Source organism: Lagopus leucura, unplaced genomic scaffold (genome assembly GCF_019238085.1).
Source record: "Lagopus leucura isolate 7727_CA_CO unplaced genomic scaffold, USGS_WTPT01 Super-Scaffold_739, whole genome shotgun sequence".
Lineage (NCBI taxonomy): Eukaryota > Metazoa > Chordata > Aves > Galliformes > Phasianidae > Lagopus > Lagopus leucura.
Window position 1 is genome coordinate 19789733 of NW_024962255.1, and position 19206 is coordinate 19808938.

General features: G+C 37.0%; 1 protein-coding gene across 3 annotated transcripts in view; it reads right to left on the minus strand.

The window, feature by feature from the left end:
* The window catches only part of PLCE1 (phospholipase C epsilon 1), a 148653-nt gene that overhangs the window by 120262 nt on the left and 9185 nt on the right, over positions 1-19206 (minus strand). For all 3 annotated transcript variants that reach the window (XM_042863510.1, XM_042863509.1, XM_042863507.1), the window contains exon 2: positions 3749-5335. In XM_042863510.1, coding sequence (XP_042719444.1) covers positions 3749-4933 — 1185 coding nt within the window. In that variant the 5' untranslated portion in view covers positions 4934-5335. The remainder of the gene's footprint in view (positions 1-3748; positions 5336-19206) is intronic.

The following is a 19206-nucleotide window of genomic DNA, read 5'->3' on the forward strand; positions in this document are numbered from 1 at the left end:
CCCCCCCTCCGCACAAACCTAACCGATCAACTTAAGATCTAGAATCAGATGCTGAGTTATTATAGAAGATGATTAAATTAAGTATGAAATCTTAGATAAATCTAGTCTAAATTCATGTTTCTATGTGAAAGCAAACGTGCAGGCAATTTAAGTTTTAAATGTTGCTATGCTGGTATTCAGCAGGACAATAGAGCCTAGCCTAAAGAGCGGGCAATGTATTACTGTGATAACTTTTATCTGACCAAAGTTCAGCCGGCCAGCAGAACTCTTGCTTCATGAAGCCGGAATTGTTGGCATCAGGAACGTAACCACACAGCAAAGACGGTCCTGGCCCTGCAAAATTAGCTTGGCTACAGAATTCAGCCATTACAAATTGCAACTACATTGTTACAGCTGCCGCCTGGAGATCCTGAGGTTGCCTACCTGGTTAGAGGGAGTCACCCAAGGGGACTCTAGAGCTTAACAGCTTGGTCAGTGGCGGGCCGACCACTTCAGTCATAGGACTTTACCACTCCAGCAGTGCATCAGGAAAAAAGGAGGGGACTTCAGCACTGTGAACCAAACATCTCACAGACACAGGTGATTCAATGTTTCTAGAAACTCTGGCTTTTAAGCTTATACACTGCTAGTATGACGCAGCTGAGCTAAAGAAGCAGCTGCATTGCAGGAGGCCAAGCAAAGCTAATGCAAATGCTTACACTCTGTTTTCTTCCATAGCAAATTCTTCATATTTGGGACACTTCTACAATAGACTACCGTAAGGAGCCTGCACATCTTCACTGCTCCATCACTGAAAAGTAAATGTCCTTCAGATACAAAAACTTTCTTGTCTATTTGATCATAGTAAGCCTTGATTATATAAATGTATAAATATATATATATATTGCAACCATATATAGTTGCAAAAACTACATGCAAAATTTTAAAAATAATTTGACAACAAATCTCTCTACATACAGTGCATAAACAAAGTTCATAGGAGTACAAATTTGCATTTTAAATATCTATATACAATAATTATGTGCTATATTAAAAATATACGTGTTTTTTATATAATCCAAAGCCTCAGACTCACCTCCCTATGTAAGAAAGTAAAAATAAATAGCAACAAAACAGCTCAATGTCTTTCCTTGATTAGCACTAGAATTTTTATGTAAGGGATATGCACAAATGAGAGCCACATTTTCCTACTTAAAACATAAAGGTCTCTATTGTTCCATGCTATGCCAGCACTGCTATGAAAACTTAATTTCTCTGACTTTTTCCCCTCGAGAACAGAAGCACTGTTCACTTAGCTGTTCCAAACAGAATGCATGCTCGAAGGGTGAGATAAGAGGAAAGGAAGAACAGATTACTATATTCATTTACTACTTATTGGTATGAAAGCTTCCTACAAATGATCATAATTCACTGAATTATTTTAACCCACCATGTATGTACAACAGGTCTGTGTATTTGTCACATCCACTGAGTTAATTTCCCTGTTTGTGTAAAAATATCTGTAAGGCTAATACAAGCCATAAACACAGAAATATTATTGCAGAAATAACACAACAGTAAAATCACAGGAAACAGACCAAATACTTGATTCATATTATACATTAAGAGATCAAATGCAGGGGTTAATAAGAAAAAAAAATATATTTATAGTCACCACCTGGAGGGGGGGGGGGGGGGCGGGGGAAGAACAAAAAATGTGCATTTAATTTTTTTTTTTTTTTTTTTTTTACAAGAAAACACTCTCCACATTGTAGTTATACAGATTGTTTTGCTGTGCCTGTTAGTCCTCTATTATAGCAGAATGCTTCCCACTTAAGTAATTATTCAGCAAGAACATCATGTTTATTTCCAGGCTGGCAAAGGAACTCCTCCAGAAATTGCCTAATTAATGGCCTCACACCCTAAAACAATTCAGTATGATGTGGCAGTGGTGTGAAGTGGTGAAACACTGATGCACATTAAAAGCCCAAGTCACATCAGAAATACCTCATGAGGAACCCTAAACACATCCTCACCTTTCCATACTTAGATGAACAGAAGTAACCCCAGACCTCATCCACAAAACTTCTCCCTTTTCCCTCCAAAAAAAGCTTACAAATGAAATACAAACGCACTGTGTGAATATCTTGTAAGATAAGTATGTGGCTCATATTAATTCCTTCATGGGAGTGTGACCACGCACCACGCAGTGAACATGCTGTGACAGCAAGTTTGTGCTTTCACAGATTAGGACATTAAATGCCACAATAATAAGCAGCACCATAAACCTCCACCACCTGGCGCAAAACAAAACATACAGATCTGTTCGTGCAGCTTTTCAATTGCCTATTTAAATGGAAAAATATTTTTTGAAAGATACTAGGAGGGCAAAACTGTCATGGAGTTCCAGAGCCATCAAGTCCGTTCAACTGTAGCACTGACAAAATGTCATGTAATCCATTTAATCAATTTAACAAATTCCACCACCATTCCACCATAATTCATTTTTCCACTGTTTCTGTCCTACTGAAGGCTGCTCCAGAGTCTCATCACTAACTGCTAGAAGCTTCTTCCAGTTCTCAACCTAAGTGCTTTGAGGACCAATTCATAAGCATAGCTGATTATCTCACCTTTACCATGGTTATCTTCCTCTCCCCAGATGTTATTCATACATCTCAACAAAAAATCACATCCTCTATTTTGCTAAGCTAAGGATCTTCTCATCTTACTCCTCCTGAAGCAGTTTCTCTTGCTGTGATCATCCTGCTCACTTTTCCTTCTCAGTAGTCACATTTCAGATTAATCCTTGAGTACCAACAGCCAAAATCTCCTTTATAAAATCCATTGACGATTACTTTATTTCTACCACAACAGACAATCTTTCACTCTTTAATTCAAAATAACATATCCTGGATGTGCTATATTATTTCCACAATAACATTTGAGGCATTTATGATTTCAATTCTAAACTTAGAAAATTTTGTATTATTTCTTAAGGAAATAAAAATTAGACCTACAACAGTGCATTATTACATATTATTGAACCACTGTATATATATATATATATATTTCCAGACAGAAGGATTGTAAATATCTGTAATTTTGAGAAAATACTTTATTTTTCAGAGTAACTATTTTTCATTATGATCTAACACTATGCACTTACCGTTAGATACAATTTATTCCAGGGAATGGTTATAGTGTTAATATCAATAATGAGAAACAAACCTATCAAATTTTTAATAAACATATATATGCCATATATATTCACTTTCTGTATATAACTTATACAGAATGTATGTATGTACACAGAATGTATGTATGTATTAATGTGTTTGTACATACAGACATGTATAAATATAAAATTATATGACATTTAGATTGTATATAGAAGGTATGTAATATGCAGGTATGGTATATGCTTATATATAAGTAATATGTATTATACAGAAATTCAGAATTTGTATTTGTGTATCTATATAAAATGTGCATATGTATACATTTATAACTATACATATAGATATGCACAAGTATATCTTTAATATAAATCTAAAATTATGCATTTTCCCTCAAATCAATCTTAAACCCAAATGAGTTTCTAAGGATAAGACATCTTCTGAAAAATAGTGTTCAACATAAGGTTCAGCATGGCCAAGCGAAATATCCTATTGTTACTATGTTTACTAATTGAAGGCATTTTGTTAAATGAAATGTCATCATGTTAGCAAGACTCTTATAAGTGAAAACAAAGAAATTATGAAAAGCTTACCTCATACCATAAAGAGGTCTCAAGAAAGGAATTAAATTCCCACTTTATTAAGCTCTGAATTATAGTTAGCTGTTCTGTTGTAATCCTAGAACGCTTCAAGCCACTGTTGTTTTTCTTCTGCTCAACATAATTCCAAGCAACAGTTCCAATGTGCCCTGAAGGTAAAGTTCTAACAATTGCTCTCGTTCCAGTATAAACTGATTTTTTAACCTCCTTATCATTTTTACAAAAACGTCTTATTAATAATGTGGAACGTTCCTTTTTGTTTCTAAAAAAATCCTCCTCCATCTCTTCTTCACAGTTATCATTGCAGTCTTCAAAATGGCTCAGAAAGGGCTTTGAGGGCATCCTTCCAGTAAAGTTGTTTCCAAAGAAGCTGTGACCCGAGCACACTTTAGCCTTTCGTGGTGCTCTCTCCAGACAGAAGTACTTATCCCTCAAAGCGTCGTCATACAAGTGTTGCCCATTTTCATTCTCACAATTATTTGTCAACTCCACTAATGTGCAAGTGCATGCCGGGGAAGCAGTAGTGCTACTATTGCCAACACTTACTGGCTGTAAGCAGTCATTCAATATGAAGCCATTGTGCAATTTGCACAAAGCCTTTGATATATTCCTTTCACTAGCACAATGAAAGTGAAAAAAGGCTACTTCATCAGTATCATTGCCATCACTCTTATTTACTGCTGTCTGGCTTCTTAGTGAAGGTCCATTCATTTTCAACTGAATTTCAGCAAGCATAGCTCTTTCCAGTGAAACAGGAATTCCAGTTTCTAGGCACGCCTCTCCCCCTGCTAAAGGGCCACAAGATTTATACAACTGACCGTACGGGATATTGCTCTTGTAGTTCTTCTGCACAATGTTACAGTTAATGTTAAGAAATTGCACTGAATCAGAGATGGCGTTATTCCTCTTCCAGAAGCTTTCATTAATATTGTCATCGGTCATTTGTTTATTTGTCAAAGTGAATATTTTGGGCACTGAGCCCTGAAGACTTTCTTCTTCCAGCCTGTGTAAATATGAGACAGCGCGTGTGGTTTGCCTTCCTGGACTGGCAGTATGTCTTTTTATAACACTGGTGTCCAAAGCATTTTCAGTATTTTCATCTCCAGCTGACTGAGCAGGTATCACTTTACCCTGCACGACAGAGACCAGAACAGAAGCTGTCATCTCTTCAGAGGTCATCTTGACAGTCTTTAGCTGCTGAATGTGTGGTGGGAAGGGAGTGTCTACAAATCCTCACTCCATTATTTCTGCATAATAAAAGAGTGCTAAATAACCAAGAAACACATGATAAAACACATGCTGACTACTTGCTCCTTTTGAACCAGGGAAAAAAAAGAAATAACTTTGTTGTTATTTTACTGTTGGACTACAGGGCTCTCTTGGTTGTATGTTATTGGCAAGAAATGCAAACATTTTCAAACCAGCTTCTTAATGTAGTACAGCTTTTCAACTTGTCTCTTCCTACAATTAATTCTTCTATATGTAGCACATACATTGTTGCCTTAGGTTGTAGAAGACCAAACACATAATCCATGCCAAAGATACACCCACTCAATAGTACATCCAAAAAGTTGAGGTTTTCTGTAAAGAAAAGAAAAAACATACATATTTTAAATAGAATCTATGGCATAAAGTCCATCATCACAGTTATGACAAAATGAAATTGTTTTGGTGTAATGCAGCTTTTGTTCACAGTAACCTTTACAGTATTACTGCGCAACCATGAACAAAACACAGTTTTTTGCCATAAGTTTATCACTGATAAAGTCAAGCAGGAAGGCAAAGTAAGTTAAAATACTAAACCATTTATAAAAAAAATCAGGAAGGCTTAAAAATCAAAGCGATTTGACATGCAAAAACTATTTTATTACTATTCCTATATTACTCTCCTCAATTTACTATAATTAACATTTTATTTTAATTTTAGAATATCAGCTTTCATCCTTACTGGTTGCTGCTCTTCATCCAAAATCAGTTCGCCACAAATCAAAAGATAAAATGCACTCTTTAGTTCACAGGATATCTGATACGCCATTTTCTCATGAAATAAAATGCTAAAGTACAACTAAATGCAAGAGTTTTCCTGCAATTGATCTCATGAGAAAGCAAAAAAAAATTTAATGAAAAGCTACATTCAGCTACAAATATGATGACGTAAGGTTTGCTAGCATTCTTTCATTCAGAAAGTAATTATAGTTAATGCATACCAAAAAAAACAAAACAAAACAAAAAAAACAAACAACCAACCACAATGCAATTTAATCCTTAAAACAAGGTTTCAATTTTATTGATGTAACAATGAAAGAGATATGAGGGAGAGCTGCAAAGGAAAGTGACACTGACAGAACAAAGAGCCACAAGTTTCACATTCTCCACACATTACAACACTCGTGTGCATGCCAGAGCAGCACAAGGATGGAGACCCCAGTCCTGGACAAGAGGAAGTTTTATCATCAGAAATAAAATAAAAGCTGGAGTTCACTGAAGAGTTGTAGAGAAGGAAATAGCAGTAGTTAGATAGAGTGGTGAGGACAGAATTAAACTAGGATCATACAGTTCACAAAACATCCCATAAAACAAAATTCTGTGACAGTACAAATGTAGAGAAGATGCATTAAGAAAGCAACACCTAAGCAATTCCTGAAGCCTGTATCCCACGATGGACTCCGTAAAATAAAGTCGTATCCTGAATTTCATTTTAGTTCACTTTAAATATTTGATAGTGTGGTTTTTTTGTTTGTTTGTTTGTTGGGCTTGAGCATAAATTTTTGTTTGAATTATTTTTAAGAAAAACACGCACAGACACACACAAAAACAACTAAGAATCTTAGCAATAATTTTATCCTAACATTTCCTATCCTTTTTCCCTGTCTTTGGTTAAATCCCTAGATAACAACTTCCATCACTTTTTAGGACCACACACTTGAAGAAAACTGAGAGCAACTAATCTAGAAATACTCTGATTTTATTTCTTCAAGCCTAAATCTACATACAGCAATGCTTATCAAAGGGGGGGAAGAGGGGGGGAAGCTAATAGGTAGCTGCTTCTTCTTGATCTTTGTTTTACTCATGATTTTTTGTTGCTATACAAAATAACAGTACTTCATAACAGATACAAAACATGCATATTTTAGTCTTCAGTATCCTTTGAAAGATTTCTTTCATCTATCTAAACATCTCAGTCTATTGATTCATCCTTCCTGTCTGCAGCAGAAAAATTCCATGCAATCCTATGAATATACAAGTAACTGAAATATATTCACAAAAATACTCTCTGTAATACTGCTAAGCCAGAAATAAATACTAATGGAATAGGTTATTACTGCAAAGAATATACCATTCATTGCGCTAGTTGATCAATTAAATCCTTACTAAACAATGTCACTCTAAGAGGACAAAAAAACCACTTAATTACACAACTTTGACAGCTTGTGTAAGTGAATTCAAGATCACAAAAACAACCACGTATATTGAAATTCTTTCATCATTCTTTAATAGAGAAACTTTAAAATCATAATATTAGTAATAAAAGAAAAAATCACATTGCTGATTTGCTTCTGCAAACACAAAACTCCATAAATCAGAGGTCCATTTATATCTCAGAGACTGCCCACAAAGCTCATTCAGTGGCCCAGACTGTTCTTCCAGGGTTTTCCCAAAAGCTTCCTTCAACTTCCTTGTCCCATCTCTCTTGACATCGATTTCCACATACACAGCCTCCAAACTGCTTCTATCAGATCTCTTTTTCCTCTAGAAAATTTCATTCCAAATCTTCCCCATCGCAGACTTTTTTGCTCACCCTTCTCCTCAGCTCCAGAGTCTACATGCCTGCCTGTCCCCCAGCATCACTCTTCTATATGTGTCTGTCTGAAATCTACTTCCTCAGGACTAATGTCTGCTTAAGAGTATCTATGTCTACATCCAGCTGTTCCCATCCTCTCATGGCCACTGCAATGTGATAGGGAACTGATCCACCTCAAGAATTCTTTGCTCAAGTATCTTTACAGCTAGATCACTTTCCCAATCCAGTCTCTGTATGGTTGTGGGAACACCTGTGCTACAACAGCAAACAGACAGCACTGGGAAGAGAAGAAAAGGCCACTTCAATTGGTTTACACATTTCTGCAATCTGCAAATGTAGTTTGATGTTTCAGCTATGTCCATCCAGCATCTGGCCATCACCAAAACTGTCAAATTCCCTTCTGTCTGCACTCCAGGCCTTCAAGTCCCCATTACCTCCCCTCATACATCTTGACACCACAGCTCCACTCAGTTAAGTTGATTCAGCCACAAGATTTGTCAGGAAACTTCCCTTTTCACCCAAACAAATTGATTTGCCTTGTGGTCAAACGATCACTCAAACATACAGGAATAAAATATCAGAACTGCTTAGCAGGGACCGCACATCTCAACAGCTGATTGAGTTTAGATTATGCTTGCTATGATGTCTAAAACCACCCTGAGCATAAAACCACAGAGTAAGAGAAAAGCTATCTAATGCATGGGTATGTTAAAATCTCATAAAGCAGAAAGTAAAAAGCATGCCTCTGATCTGTAGACAACTGCAAAACTATCTCAAACTGAGCTCTGTTTAACAGATGACAAGGGTTTCACATATCCTCCATTACTCTCCTCTCAGTTTCTGCTTTCCACTGTAATCAACAGAATTCACTTTAGCACGCCCAGCAAATTCCTTAAAATGTTGGAATTCATTAGACAGGTTACAAAGCGTGCTAATAGTGCTATAAATGTTACCAAGTGCAGAACTCACAAGCTCAACCAATAAAACAGTACTTTGCAACTTACTGCAAAATTGCAGAATTTTCACTCCCTATGCCTTCCTCGACCTGCATATGGGTGGCCAAAGCCTAGATCCTTGTATGGAAACCTCAAATATATAAGTGCATTTGAATATAAAATTATTCAAAACCACATTTTCCTGTTGCACATTCAGCTCAAAGCACACTGAATTCACAGCTAAATCTGCATATAAAAGCACATGAACTAGATGATTAAACCTGCATTCTATCCAACACATGCTAATATTTCCTAAAGCCAGTAGATTAGCTGACGAAATCCATTAATAATCACACTGGTTTATTTTACAAGGCTCAAGTTATGTCAGAAATGTAATGCGCTCCTTCTACTCAGAAAAGGAAAGTAAAAATATAAGAAACTAGTTCCAGCATTAGTGAATCATCTTGGATTCATAGGTCAGCCAACAAAGACATAGGAATAATGAAAATAAACAATGTGGCGACCTTTCAGCACACATTCACAAAATATATTAAGCCTGAAAACACAGGACACAAAACCAATTTGCCTACTTTTTTTTTCCACTGCTGCGTACAGTTTAAGACTAAAAGTTCAAGCCAGTTGTAATTAGTATTAAAAATAATTTAAAATAATATTTAATAGTTCCTCATTCCCCAGCTATTTGGGATTAAAGATCACAACAGAGTAGGTAAAACATACTGCCAGAATAATCAGAGACTATAAAACTGGTATCAGTTTAACCTTTAATTCCTTATTCAAACTAATTTCCTATTGAGATCAATAGAAATTCTTGTTTAGATAAAATAATAGAGTATGCCAAGATTTACTGTGCTATTTAGCCTAAGTAAAGGTATCTAGAGGATCAGAACAGTCACACAGTGTGGTACACCAAAGAACCTTTAGATACTAGGCTGTCAGGGAAAAGATGATTAGCTCAACAGTTGAAGATGCTGCACTGTGGGAAGAAGCAGAAACTCTGTCAGTGGCAAAGCAGGGCTATGGGCCTCATAGTAAAGATGAGGATTATTCAGAGAAGTTGCATGCTGCCAGAGATGCCAAACTCAATTCAGTATTTGTGATGCTGTGGGAGATTTAGGGAGAAGTGGGTAAATGCTTGGTAGGAGCCAAGAGTCTAGAGAAAAAGGGGGACTGACAGACATATGTGAGAGAGAACAAGGCACATGCCAATGGTTTCCATGGGCAAAGTGCTACTAGAGTGGGATGAAAGGTAATTCAAGACAGCTGAAGGGCAAATGCAAGCTGCCTGAAAATCTCTGCTTCTTCAAAGGCTGTGCTGAGATGCTATTCCAGCAACTTTTATCCTACGTGTTTTGTGTATATGGTGACCATTCATCCTAAATTGAGTTTCAGCAAATTAATAAATATGGCCACAATGCACATGGTGTAAGCAACCAGCAAGTACGAGATTCCTGGGAAACAGTAAACTAGTGGAATATTTTGGCATGGGTTAAGTGGATACAAAATCGTAAATCATTATCTCATGCCACGCAGAAAACTGTGTTTAAACAATGTAATCTCAGTTTAAGCCCTTAAGGAAACAACCGATTCCTGAGAAAGGTTGTTTGTATACTATGACTGCACATTAGCAATAAAAATGAGTTTATTCAGGTCTTTTTTAAGAAATAAATAAACTACAGGTTTTTTCCCAGACTAAGTTCTTAAAAGGAGTAAGAAAACCACATTTATTGACTCCTCTTTAATTTACCCTTTTATCCTGTATCACATACATTACTAGTTTTTAGCTTAGTGTCTTATCTCAGAAAAAAGCAGAACAGACTAGCGTAAGAACAGGACAACAATGTGTCACCATCAGTTTTCTAAATCTCTCCTCTGCCCAAGGAACCACAGGGAACCAGTAATGAAGAAATAGTCAGGCCCTTAAAAATCATTCAAGATGTGCACAAATCCATTTCAAACAGTTGGAGGCAAGTTATAACAACATTTTACTTGGCACAAAGCATCGTGCAGAATCTCAGATTTACCACCAGTGTCTGTGCTTCAACAACAGCAAAAAACATCTCGAAGAACAACAGTATTTATACACCCATGTCAAGTTAGAGAGGCTTTTTTCCTAATTTCTAGAATACTTATCTAAACATGATCTAGTATTAGATGTCTCAAGCTACACAAATGGTTGCCAGATGGTGAACCCTCAACTGCCTCATCATTCATCACTGCGTTAGGCAGAATCTGAAGCTCCTGCCAGATACCAGTTCCAAGCTGCATTTCTTTACAGAACCTCAGTTTCTGTACAAGGAGAAGCACTGAGAGAACCTGCGATTGAGTTCATCTTGCTGTCAGTGTCAGTTCTTTGTAGATCTGAAATTATGCATTTAAGTAAACTTTGTTCAGTGGTTACTTGAAATTCATGCTAAATGACCTAATTCTTGAAAGCAGTAATTTCATCATCAACTCTCTGATGAGTCCTCGCATCTGAAATGCATGACTCCAACCATTAAAAGTGAGATTATCCCTCTCCATCTTTAACCAAGTATTTCTGGAACACACTTTCCGTAACTCTGAAAATGGTCTTGAGCAGATGAAAAGGATTTCAGAGCACTAAGTCCCATCAGGAAAAGGGAGAGGGGTAGAATCTGAAACAAAAATCTTCAAAGAGCACAGAACAACTGACAATTGAATGCATATAGAAGATAACAAATAATGCTTAAGCAGAAAGTAAAACAGGAAATAGTAATAACAATAAGAAATTTTAAAAATCAGGTAAAAGAAAAAAGGACCAGTGCATCAGAATTTCAAGATGTAGGAAATCAAAAGCAATCATGCCAAGTATGCAGAAAAGGACAAGATTAAAAACGAGATCTGAGGTGTAAGATAATCAACTGGCAGACTCCAACCAGAATAGTTGGTTCCTCATTCCCCACCACCTTAAACAAAGCATTTTCCCTATCTCCTGAACGTGAACTCCTTCAGAGAAGGGAATAAACAGATCTAGAGGAGTGAGCTGATGAAAAAGGAGTCTTCCTCCATAACCACAACCATCTGGTCCCACTCACATCATCATATGAGTTGACAGAAACAGTCCAAGCACAAACAAAGGAGAACATGGAGAATCCAGGACCAATGCAGGAATGTATATGCAGCATCTCACATTGAGACAGTTTTAACTGGTCATCAAAATACATCCTAAAAATAAATCTACCAGAACACAGGCATGTAAGCATAAAAATCTGAGTGGTAAAAATCAACATAAGTTACTACTAACAAATAGGATAAAATACAACTAAGAAGAGAGCACAAGGAAAGATCCATTACTCAAAAGGCAGGAAAAGAGATTTATGAGACAAAGAAGACAAATCTTTTATGCCTGTATTCTTTCCTTCAAATAATAAGTGTATTTTAGATCACATTTAATTGATCCTTACACAGTTTTAAACAAAGGCCAAAAGCTCACAGCACGTTTCAGGTGGCATCTGCTGGATCTGATTCCAGTCAGCACTTCTATCACGAACTTTCAAGTCAGATTATGGTAAATTCAATAAGCTTTGATGGTACAGAACTGGGAGATGTTAAGAGTCTGACACCTAATTATGCCTCAGCACAGGGAGATTTCCTGATATCCCTTCAAGCCTCAGCTCTTCAAGGTTTACATGATCTAATATGGACAAGTTTAGTAGGGAAGTTCTATTTAACCACTTCATAATTCAATCAGTGTACATCTGCTAATTTTTTTTTTATTATTATTATTTTATTTTTTAAGCATACAGGTTCTTTGGAAAATATGCATCACAACACACAACTAGTTCAGAACGATGAGATATTTCAGAGGCCTTTTCATCCAAAACCAGCAAGATTCAGAACTTCTTCTGCCTTTAATACTTTCAAAAAAATTGACAAAGAACATATCGTTGACTGTCCCTACTTCTTTCTTACCTGACTCTCAAGATTCTCTATAGAGGTGTCTTTTTAGTGTGAAAACACTAGAAACCCCAACACTCCCTCTCAGTGTCTGAATAAACTACCTTTTCCTAGTTTCTATTTAACTTTGCTTTAGCCCTGAACTAAACTATTATGAAGGAAGATGTGCCCCAACCCCAACACAAAAAGAAAAGCACAAGTAACACCTTTGTCTCTTTCTGCTTCAAGCAGGTCTCTGCAGAATTAGCTCTGTCTTTAAAAAGGGGATTAATGGAATCTAGTAATAATGCATCCTTAATGACAGAAGATCAAAACTGCCTCATTCACTCAGGCCCACCCAGGGTCTTGCACAGATCTTCACTGAACAGCAAACAGCATTCCCACTGCACTGATGTGTGCGAACTTCAGAACCAACAATCATTCTTTCAAATCCTTTGAAACGCCTACAGCTTCAAATAAGGAAATAATGCAGCTATCATCCCATTTCAAGGCTTTGTCTACCTTTGAGGATTTTGTGTTTCTGGATTCAATGCCACCATTCATAGTTTTTTTCTATGCTTTAACAAGTTCCCAAGTTCTCCATGTACACCTCTTCATTCATGTTGTTTCGCAGCCAATTTATGCAGTTTCTCCTCAGTAAATGAAGCACAGTCAGTTCGTTCACTAATATAAAATATTTTAGAAAAATAACAGAAGAATCTTCTACTGATTGGATTAAGAAGTTCGGCAAGCAGAAAGAAGGAAGAGGATGTAGAGGAGTTTTGTGCACAATCTCAAATACAAATACAAATACAAATACAAATACACCTTAAAAATACTGCAAATGGTGTTTCCCTTAAAATACAAAAGACAACAATGATTTTCATCAAAACACTAACAGTAAGTATGGGAAGATTGATTGGATGTATTTCCTCTCAGCTGTCTGTCATTTCTGTGGCCTCAAAGTGTGAATACAAAACAGAACACTTGCATGCAAGCATAATTGTTCTGAAATCTGGTTATCAGATTCAAAATCTGCAACTTTGAAACGTTAACTATTTACAACAATAAGTACCACTTGTAAACACGGTATACTCCCTCCATTTGTGATGTTTTCATGGATATCACCTTAACCAAAGGACAGCGTTTGTCAAAGACAGTTTTTTCAAGCCTTTAGAAGTTAGTGCCACCAGCTCAGCCCTACCTCAGGCTGAGTGTTTCAGACTCATGGGCAGGGCTGGGACTTTACAGCATGCCAGCCAAACTCAAAGCTCTGTATGGAGCAACATCTATTAGTCCAACCAAAGCTTCTCCCTGCACAGGCCCAAGGGAAAGAAATGTACACATCGGTTTCTACAGCAGCACATTTCTTTACCCAGATACTGCAAGAACAAGCATTAATTCTGAGGATCTTCTGAGCAGCTTGCAACCAAGCAATACTTCAAGCTCAAGGTAAGAATGGTAGAAACTATATCAGCACTATTATTTTTCATCCTCCCCTGTCCTGAAGGTGTATCAGAGAGGTTAGTATCACAAGGCAGAAAACCCTGCCCTTCCAGCAGGAAACTCCAGTTCTGGCAATCCTCTTTCAGGATTAGAATCAGTTAGATTCAATGATCCTCAATGGGTCTGTTCCAACTCAGGGCATTCTGTGATTCCATAACCTTGTCCCAGAACAATAAAATGCCACTGGTATGTAGCTTTCCCAACAGGTAGCACTTCTGCCCAATGGGAAGCCATGCTTTTAAGGGACATGAAGAGGCAGTGACTTATATTTTAGTAAAATATAACAGTGTGTTACCATGAAAACTATCATCTTGCTAAAGTTTTAAAATTATTCCAAACCAGGTCATATAACAAGAAACAAAAATACCTCAGGTTCCTAGCTTTGATTCTTACTCCTCATTGCATTTTCTCATGCCAAAACCCAGGCCTTCTCACTGTCCTCTCTATCACTGTCCTGCATATATACCACCAGTCATAATTCTAGCCACGTGATGAGAACAGAACAAATCTGTAATAAAAATATTTCTACTAAAAGTCTGATAGCATGCTAGAGATGCATTAAATCACCACAGTTTATCTTCTGTAAACCCCACTAACACTTTTATTCACACTGTGTTAAGCTACAGTACTCCTATTAAAACTTTTACTTGAGTAATAATATATTACTGCTGAGCTTTCCTAACTATATAAAAGTAAGTCCATTAAAACCCAGTATGTTTCAAATAAAATTAAAAATAATCAGTAAGTGAAAAAGTATTCAGTTGTCTACCTACACATTTATACTTCTGTATGGCAATTAGGAAGTTTCTTTGTAAATACACTGTTATCCCTTCCAAGATAAATGGAACCATACATGAAGAAAATTCTATGTTCACAGCAACTTCCACACTCTTTCCTTAAGTTCTGCTTGCATTTCTTTAACAGCTTAACCTATGTAAAGGAAAGAGTTTTGAAGACCAGGGTAGAATGTTACCATATATCACTATTATGCATTTATTGAAGATCTTCAAAATAACTGCAGTGAATGACTGCATCCCTTCTAAACAAATGCAGGTATATTGCTTTTCTTCGTTATCTTTCCAAGTCTCTATGGAAGTAGGCTGTTAAGTATTTCCCATCTGGTTGTGAGACTCCTACTTATTTCCAGTGACTTATTACTGCACACCTGGGCTTCATTCTTTCTTTTGGGAGAAAAAGATAACCTAAAGCAAATGTTCAACTTAAGTGCAGCCATCATAAAATGACTCACTCCTGGGCAGTACAGTCAAGCTTCTTGCTTCATGAATAGTAAGAATTTGGAATTCTAAACATGCAAATCCTCTCCCTTGATAAGATGGGACTTTATCCCAGACCCTTAGTCTACTTCAGTCTTCATAATATAGTTAGCTGGGGTAAGAATGGATTCCACAAGCTAATTCTATATTTATCTCACACAAACAATCACTTGTTCTAAGTCTGTTACATTTCTTAAAAGTTCATGTACTTTCAGCTGAATAAATGGAAGGAAAACTTTAAGTAGTGAAATTCCCAGTAATGAACGTATTTCAGGGGATGCTTGATGTTCCTGTAGAACATGCAGTAGCTAGAAACAACAGAACACAGTATCACTTACCTCAGATACTTCTAAAAGGAGTAAATTCTGGCTTTCTGCAGATTTCTCTAAGTTGAACAATTAAGCTACCTAAAGAGATGCCTGCTATAACTAAAGTGTTTCTTACAATTGGGGTATTACTAAGGATTTTCTCCTACCCAGATCCTCTGCTATGTTACAATGGTCTACTCGCATCAGAGCAACTTCTTCACAGTCAGAATGATTTACAGAACTTCTGTACCTGAACATCAATATGAAATCTGTTATCTAGCATCCTTGAGAACTGCACTTTTGTAATGAAAATGATTGCCACAGGCTAAGTTCAAAAGTTGGCAGGAAAGACATAATGACACACTGTGTGACTTTGTAAAGTCGTTTCCATAAGAAACCAGGCTAAAAATGCAGTCATAACTTGGAAAAGGACACTTCCTTCTCTGGAACACCCTTTTTTAATTTGACATAAGCAGCGGTTTGTGCCAGAGACTCTGCCCATATCCAAACAACACTGCTTATTAAAATCTGGAAATGCTACTAGGGAATGCTGTTCTTTTCCCTCAACTAGATACAGTAGATATGTTTTAATTACCTGGGCATATGGACATAAGATATTACGTTAAATGACTATTACATATACAGGCTACAATTTAGCTAAGATTAGCTTATACCTATTTGATTGCACACCCTTGCTGCTAACATATTACTTAATATACTTAGCCCAAAAGGATCTTAGAATGCCTATTCATATGCCTGATGTGTATCTCAAGATTCAGAAAAAAAAAAAAGTGAATGCCACAGTTAAATAAGCCAGTGAAGCAAATCACAAAAAGTACTATCAAAGATAAACTAGTGCACGCATGCTGAAATGCTCAAGGTTATTTCTGCTGTAACAGTTAATAGAGATAAAAACTACTTTTTTGGTGTATTATTTCAATATTATAATGACAAAACAATGCTGAAACTAACACAAAAATAGACGATGCTAACCTGGGCAGGCTCATCACAGGTATCTTTAAGAAAGCGTCAGTGCCCTGAGTGCACCAAGCCCTTAGGTGCTGCAACAGCTGCACCCACAACCCCCACAGCATTCCCACCAGCCATTTCAGCTCAGGCTCATCCCCCAACTCGAGCTGAGTGTCCCAAGCCAACGTGGCTCTGTTCTGCACTACTTCTGACATTCTGACCAAGCTCATCTGACTGACATCTGACCAACTACCAGCTTGCGCTGCCCTCCAGATCTGTTGATTGACCCATATGTCCTCCCGTGGCTCTCCCCTGCAGCTCTGGGCAGGAGGTCTTGGACCTCACTGCAAGCTAGAATCATGTTCTCATGGCAAATGATAAGAAGCATTTCAGGAAATCTGTGATATAGTGTCATAGTTCACTGAACATAACATCTGTACGTCACCTACAGTGAGAAGGTCACAAATGGTGATGAGGAGGTTGTTTTGAAATGCGCAACCAAACACTATCAGGCTGATATTTGGGTGACAAACTGGAAGATAAAGAGTAGCCACAAGCCTTGTAATCTGGCTTCTCTGGTGCAAGATGGCCATAGTGGCTTCATGTAAAGAAAGAATTCTGTGCACTGGATACCTAAGTCAACCTGCAGAACTGATGGTTGGAATGATCAGTAACCTCGGCAAGCAGCTGAAGGGATTATGAAGCAATATTGGAATGAAAAGAGATCCCTGAGGAGAGGCAAGGCAGCAAGCAAAACTAATGGTCTGTGTAATCTTGCAATCTAGACTGTTTTCAAAAAAATTAGCAAGAAAAAACTGTCCATGCTAATAACAGTGTTTTGCCTACAACACAAACATATAATGTTTCAAAACAGTGTAAAAACAATCATCTCAGAACACTTTTTAATGCAACATGTATCAGCTCCATGCCACAACCTATCAAATTCATTGAAGATAAGTAAGGAAACTGTTTTAGGATGATAACTCAACGACGCTACATTCTGCAGCACTAATTTTACCAGTCCTTCCAACTACCCACTGGACCTTGGACCTTGAGAAGTCAACAAGGAAGAAGCAGATCATACACGAGGAGAGTAGTACTGCCCAGAAATCTAGAACAGGGTTCATGCATAACTGTAAATGACTTAAGAAAAAAAAAATAAAATTAAATTAAAAAAAAAATCACATAAAAGCAGGACAGGTAAATGAAAGCAGACTAACCTGTCCCCTGAGAGTTCAATTCTTAATTTGTCCTTTATGGCATGCTACTGCCACACATCAAAACAGTCACCTGCTCCCTCAGACCTTTTCTGTTGTGATCTTTTCCAGATCAGTGCATCCTGTAAGTTCTAAGAAGGGTGGGGAGGAAGAGAAACTGCACTTCTTTTTGCACTTCAATATATACTGAAGTGCAGTCATGTTAAGAATACATAAAAAGCACCTGTTTGCTCTCATGCACAGTTGAAACAGCAGTTACCTTTTCAACAGAATAAGTAAGTTTTCATTTTTCTTTGTGCTTCTGCAGCCACAAACCAACTTTTAGAAGTCTGAGATCAATTAACTATGACACATTTATTCCTAAATATGCAAAGTTCTAGAATCCTTGTTAACAATGAACTCACCTGGATTTTGTAGAGCAAATGCATCTACCCAAGGCCTGCAATGCAGTGAAAAAGAGACACCTCTACTACTCTTTGGGAAGCAGTAAAAGGGTGCAGCTCTACACCAAGGAACCTGCTTTAGTGGGGAAGGTTTGGACTAGGTGATCTTCAATCCCCTCCAATCCCTACAGTCCTGTGATTCCATGATTATCACGATTCAGAATGTGAGAGCTCAGACCAAATTTATAGAATTGAAAATGAGAATTAAGAGTAAATTTAGCAGCTGTGTCCTTTTAAACTGTATCCTGAACTCTCCCAGAGTGGCAATCTAACAACAGGAAAAAAAGCAGCGCAGAGCCTTTATAATCCTGATACTCTGAGTGCAGCATTATTTTGTGTCAGATATGAATCTCCACATCATTGCTTTATTTACATCCTGTCATCTAATTAACATATATGTACAGAACATATTTAGCAATACAATTTCAGAAATTATCACTGTACAATTCAAGATTCTGATTTTGAATGTCTTGGATAAAAGTTGGATAATCATGATTTTTTAAATGTACCAGTATATATTAAATAAGTCTAAACTTATTGATAATTTCTTTTCTCTTTATATCTGTACTTCATCTTATAGTATCTTATATTGTCAGACACCACTTAATGCACCATTAGATTATCTTGATATGAAAAGCTTTAAAGCTCTGCATGTGAGAAAACAGATATTGGAACTGCTCAGACTCCAGCACACAACAGTACTACAAAATGACAGCATCTTTCAATTATACATTTATTTGCACATCAAATACTTTTAAAAACAAAGCAAGATTTAGCAGAAAGGGTAACAGAGTCAATAACATGCGAAAAACAACAACAAAAAAACAAACCAACAAAAAAAAAACCACCAAACCCACCATAATATTAGTGCAGAGACAGCATTTTATATTGATATGCTGAGACTAACTAGAAAGAAATACTGTCACACCAATATCATGGGAGAAAGAACAGATTGAGCTATATAAGTTCACTGCAAATGACAGCTGTTTTCCTGGGGGCTTTGGGCCACATCTAGCAAGCAAGAGACTGACAAATTCTACCAAGATTAGGTCAGAGACTCAGTGTGTGCAAAACCCATATGAA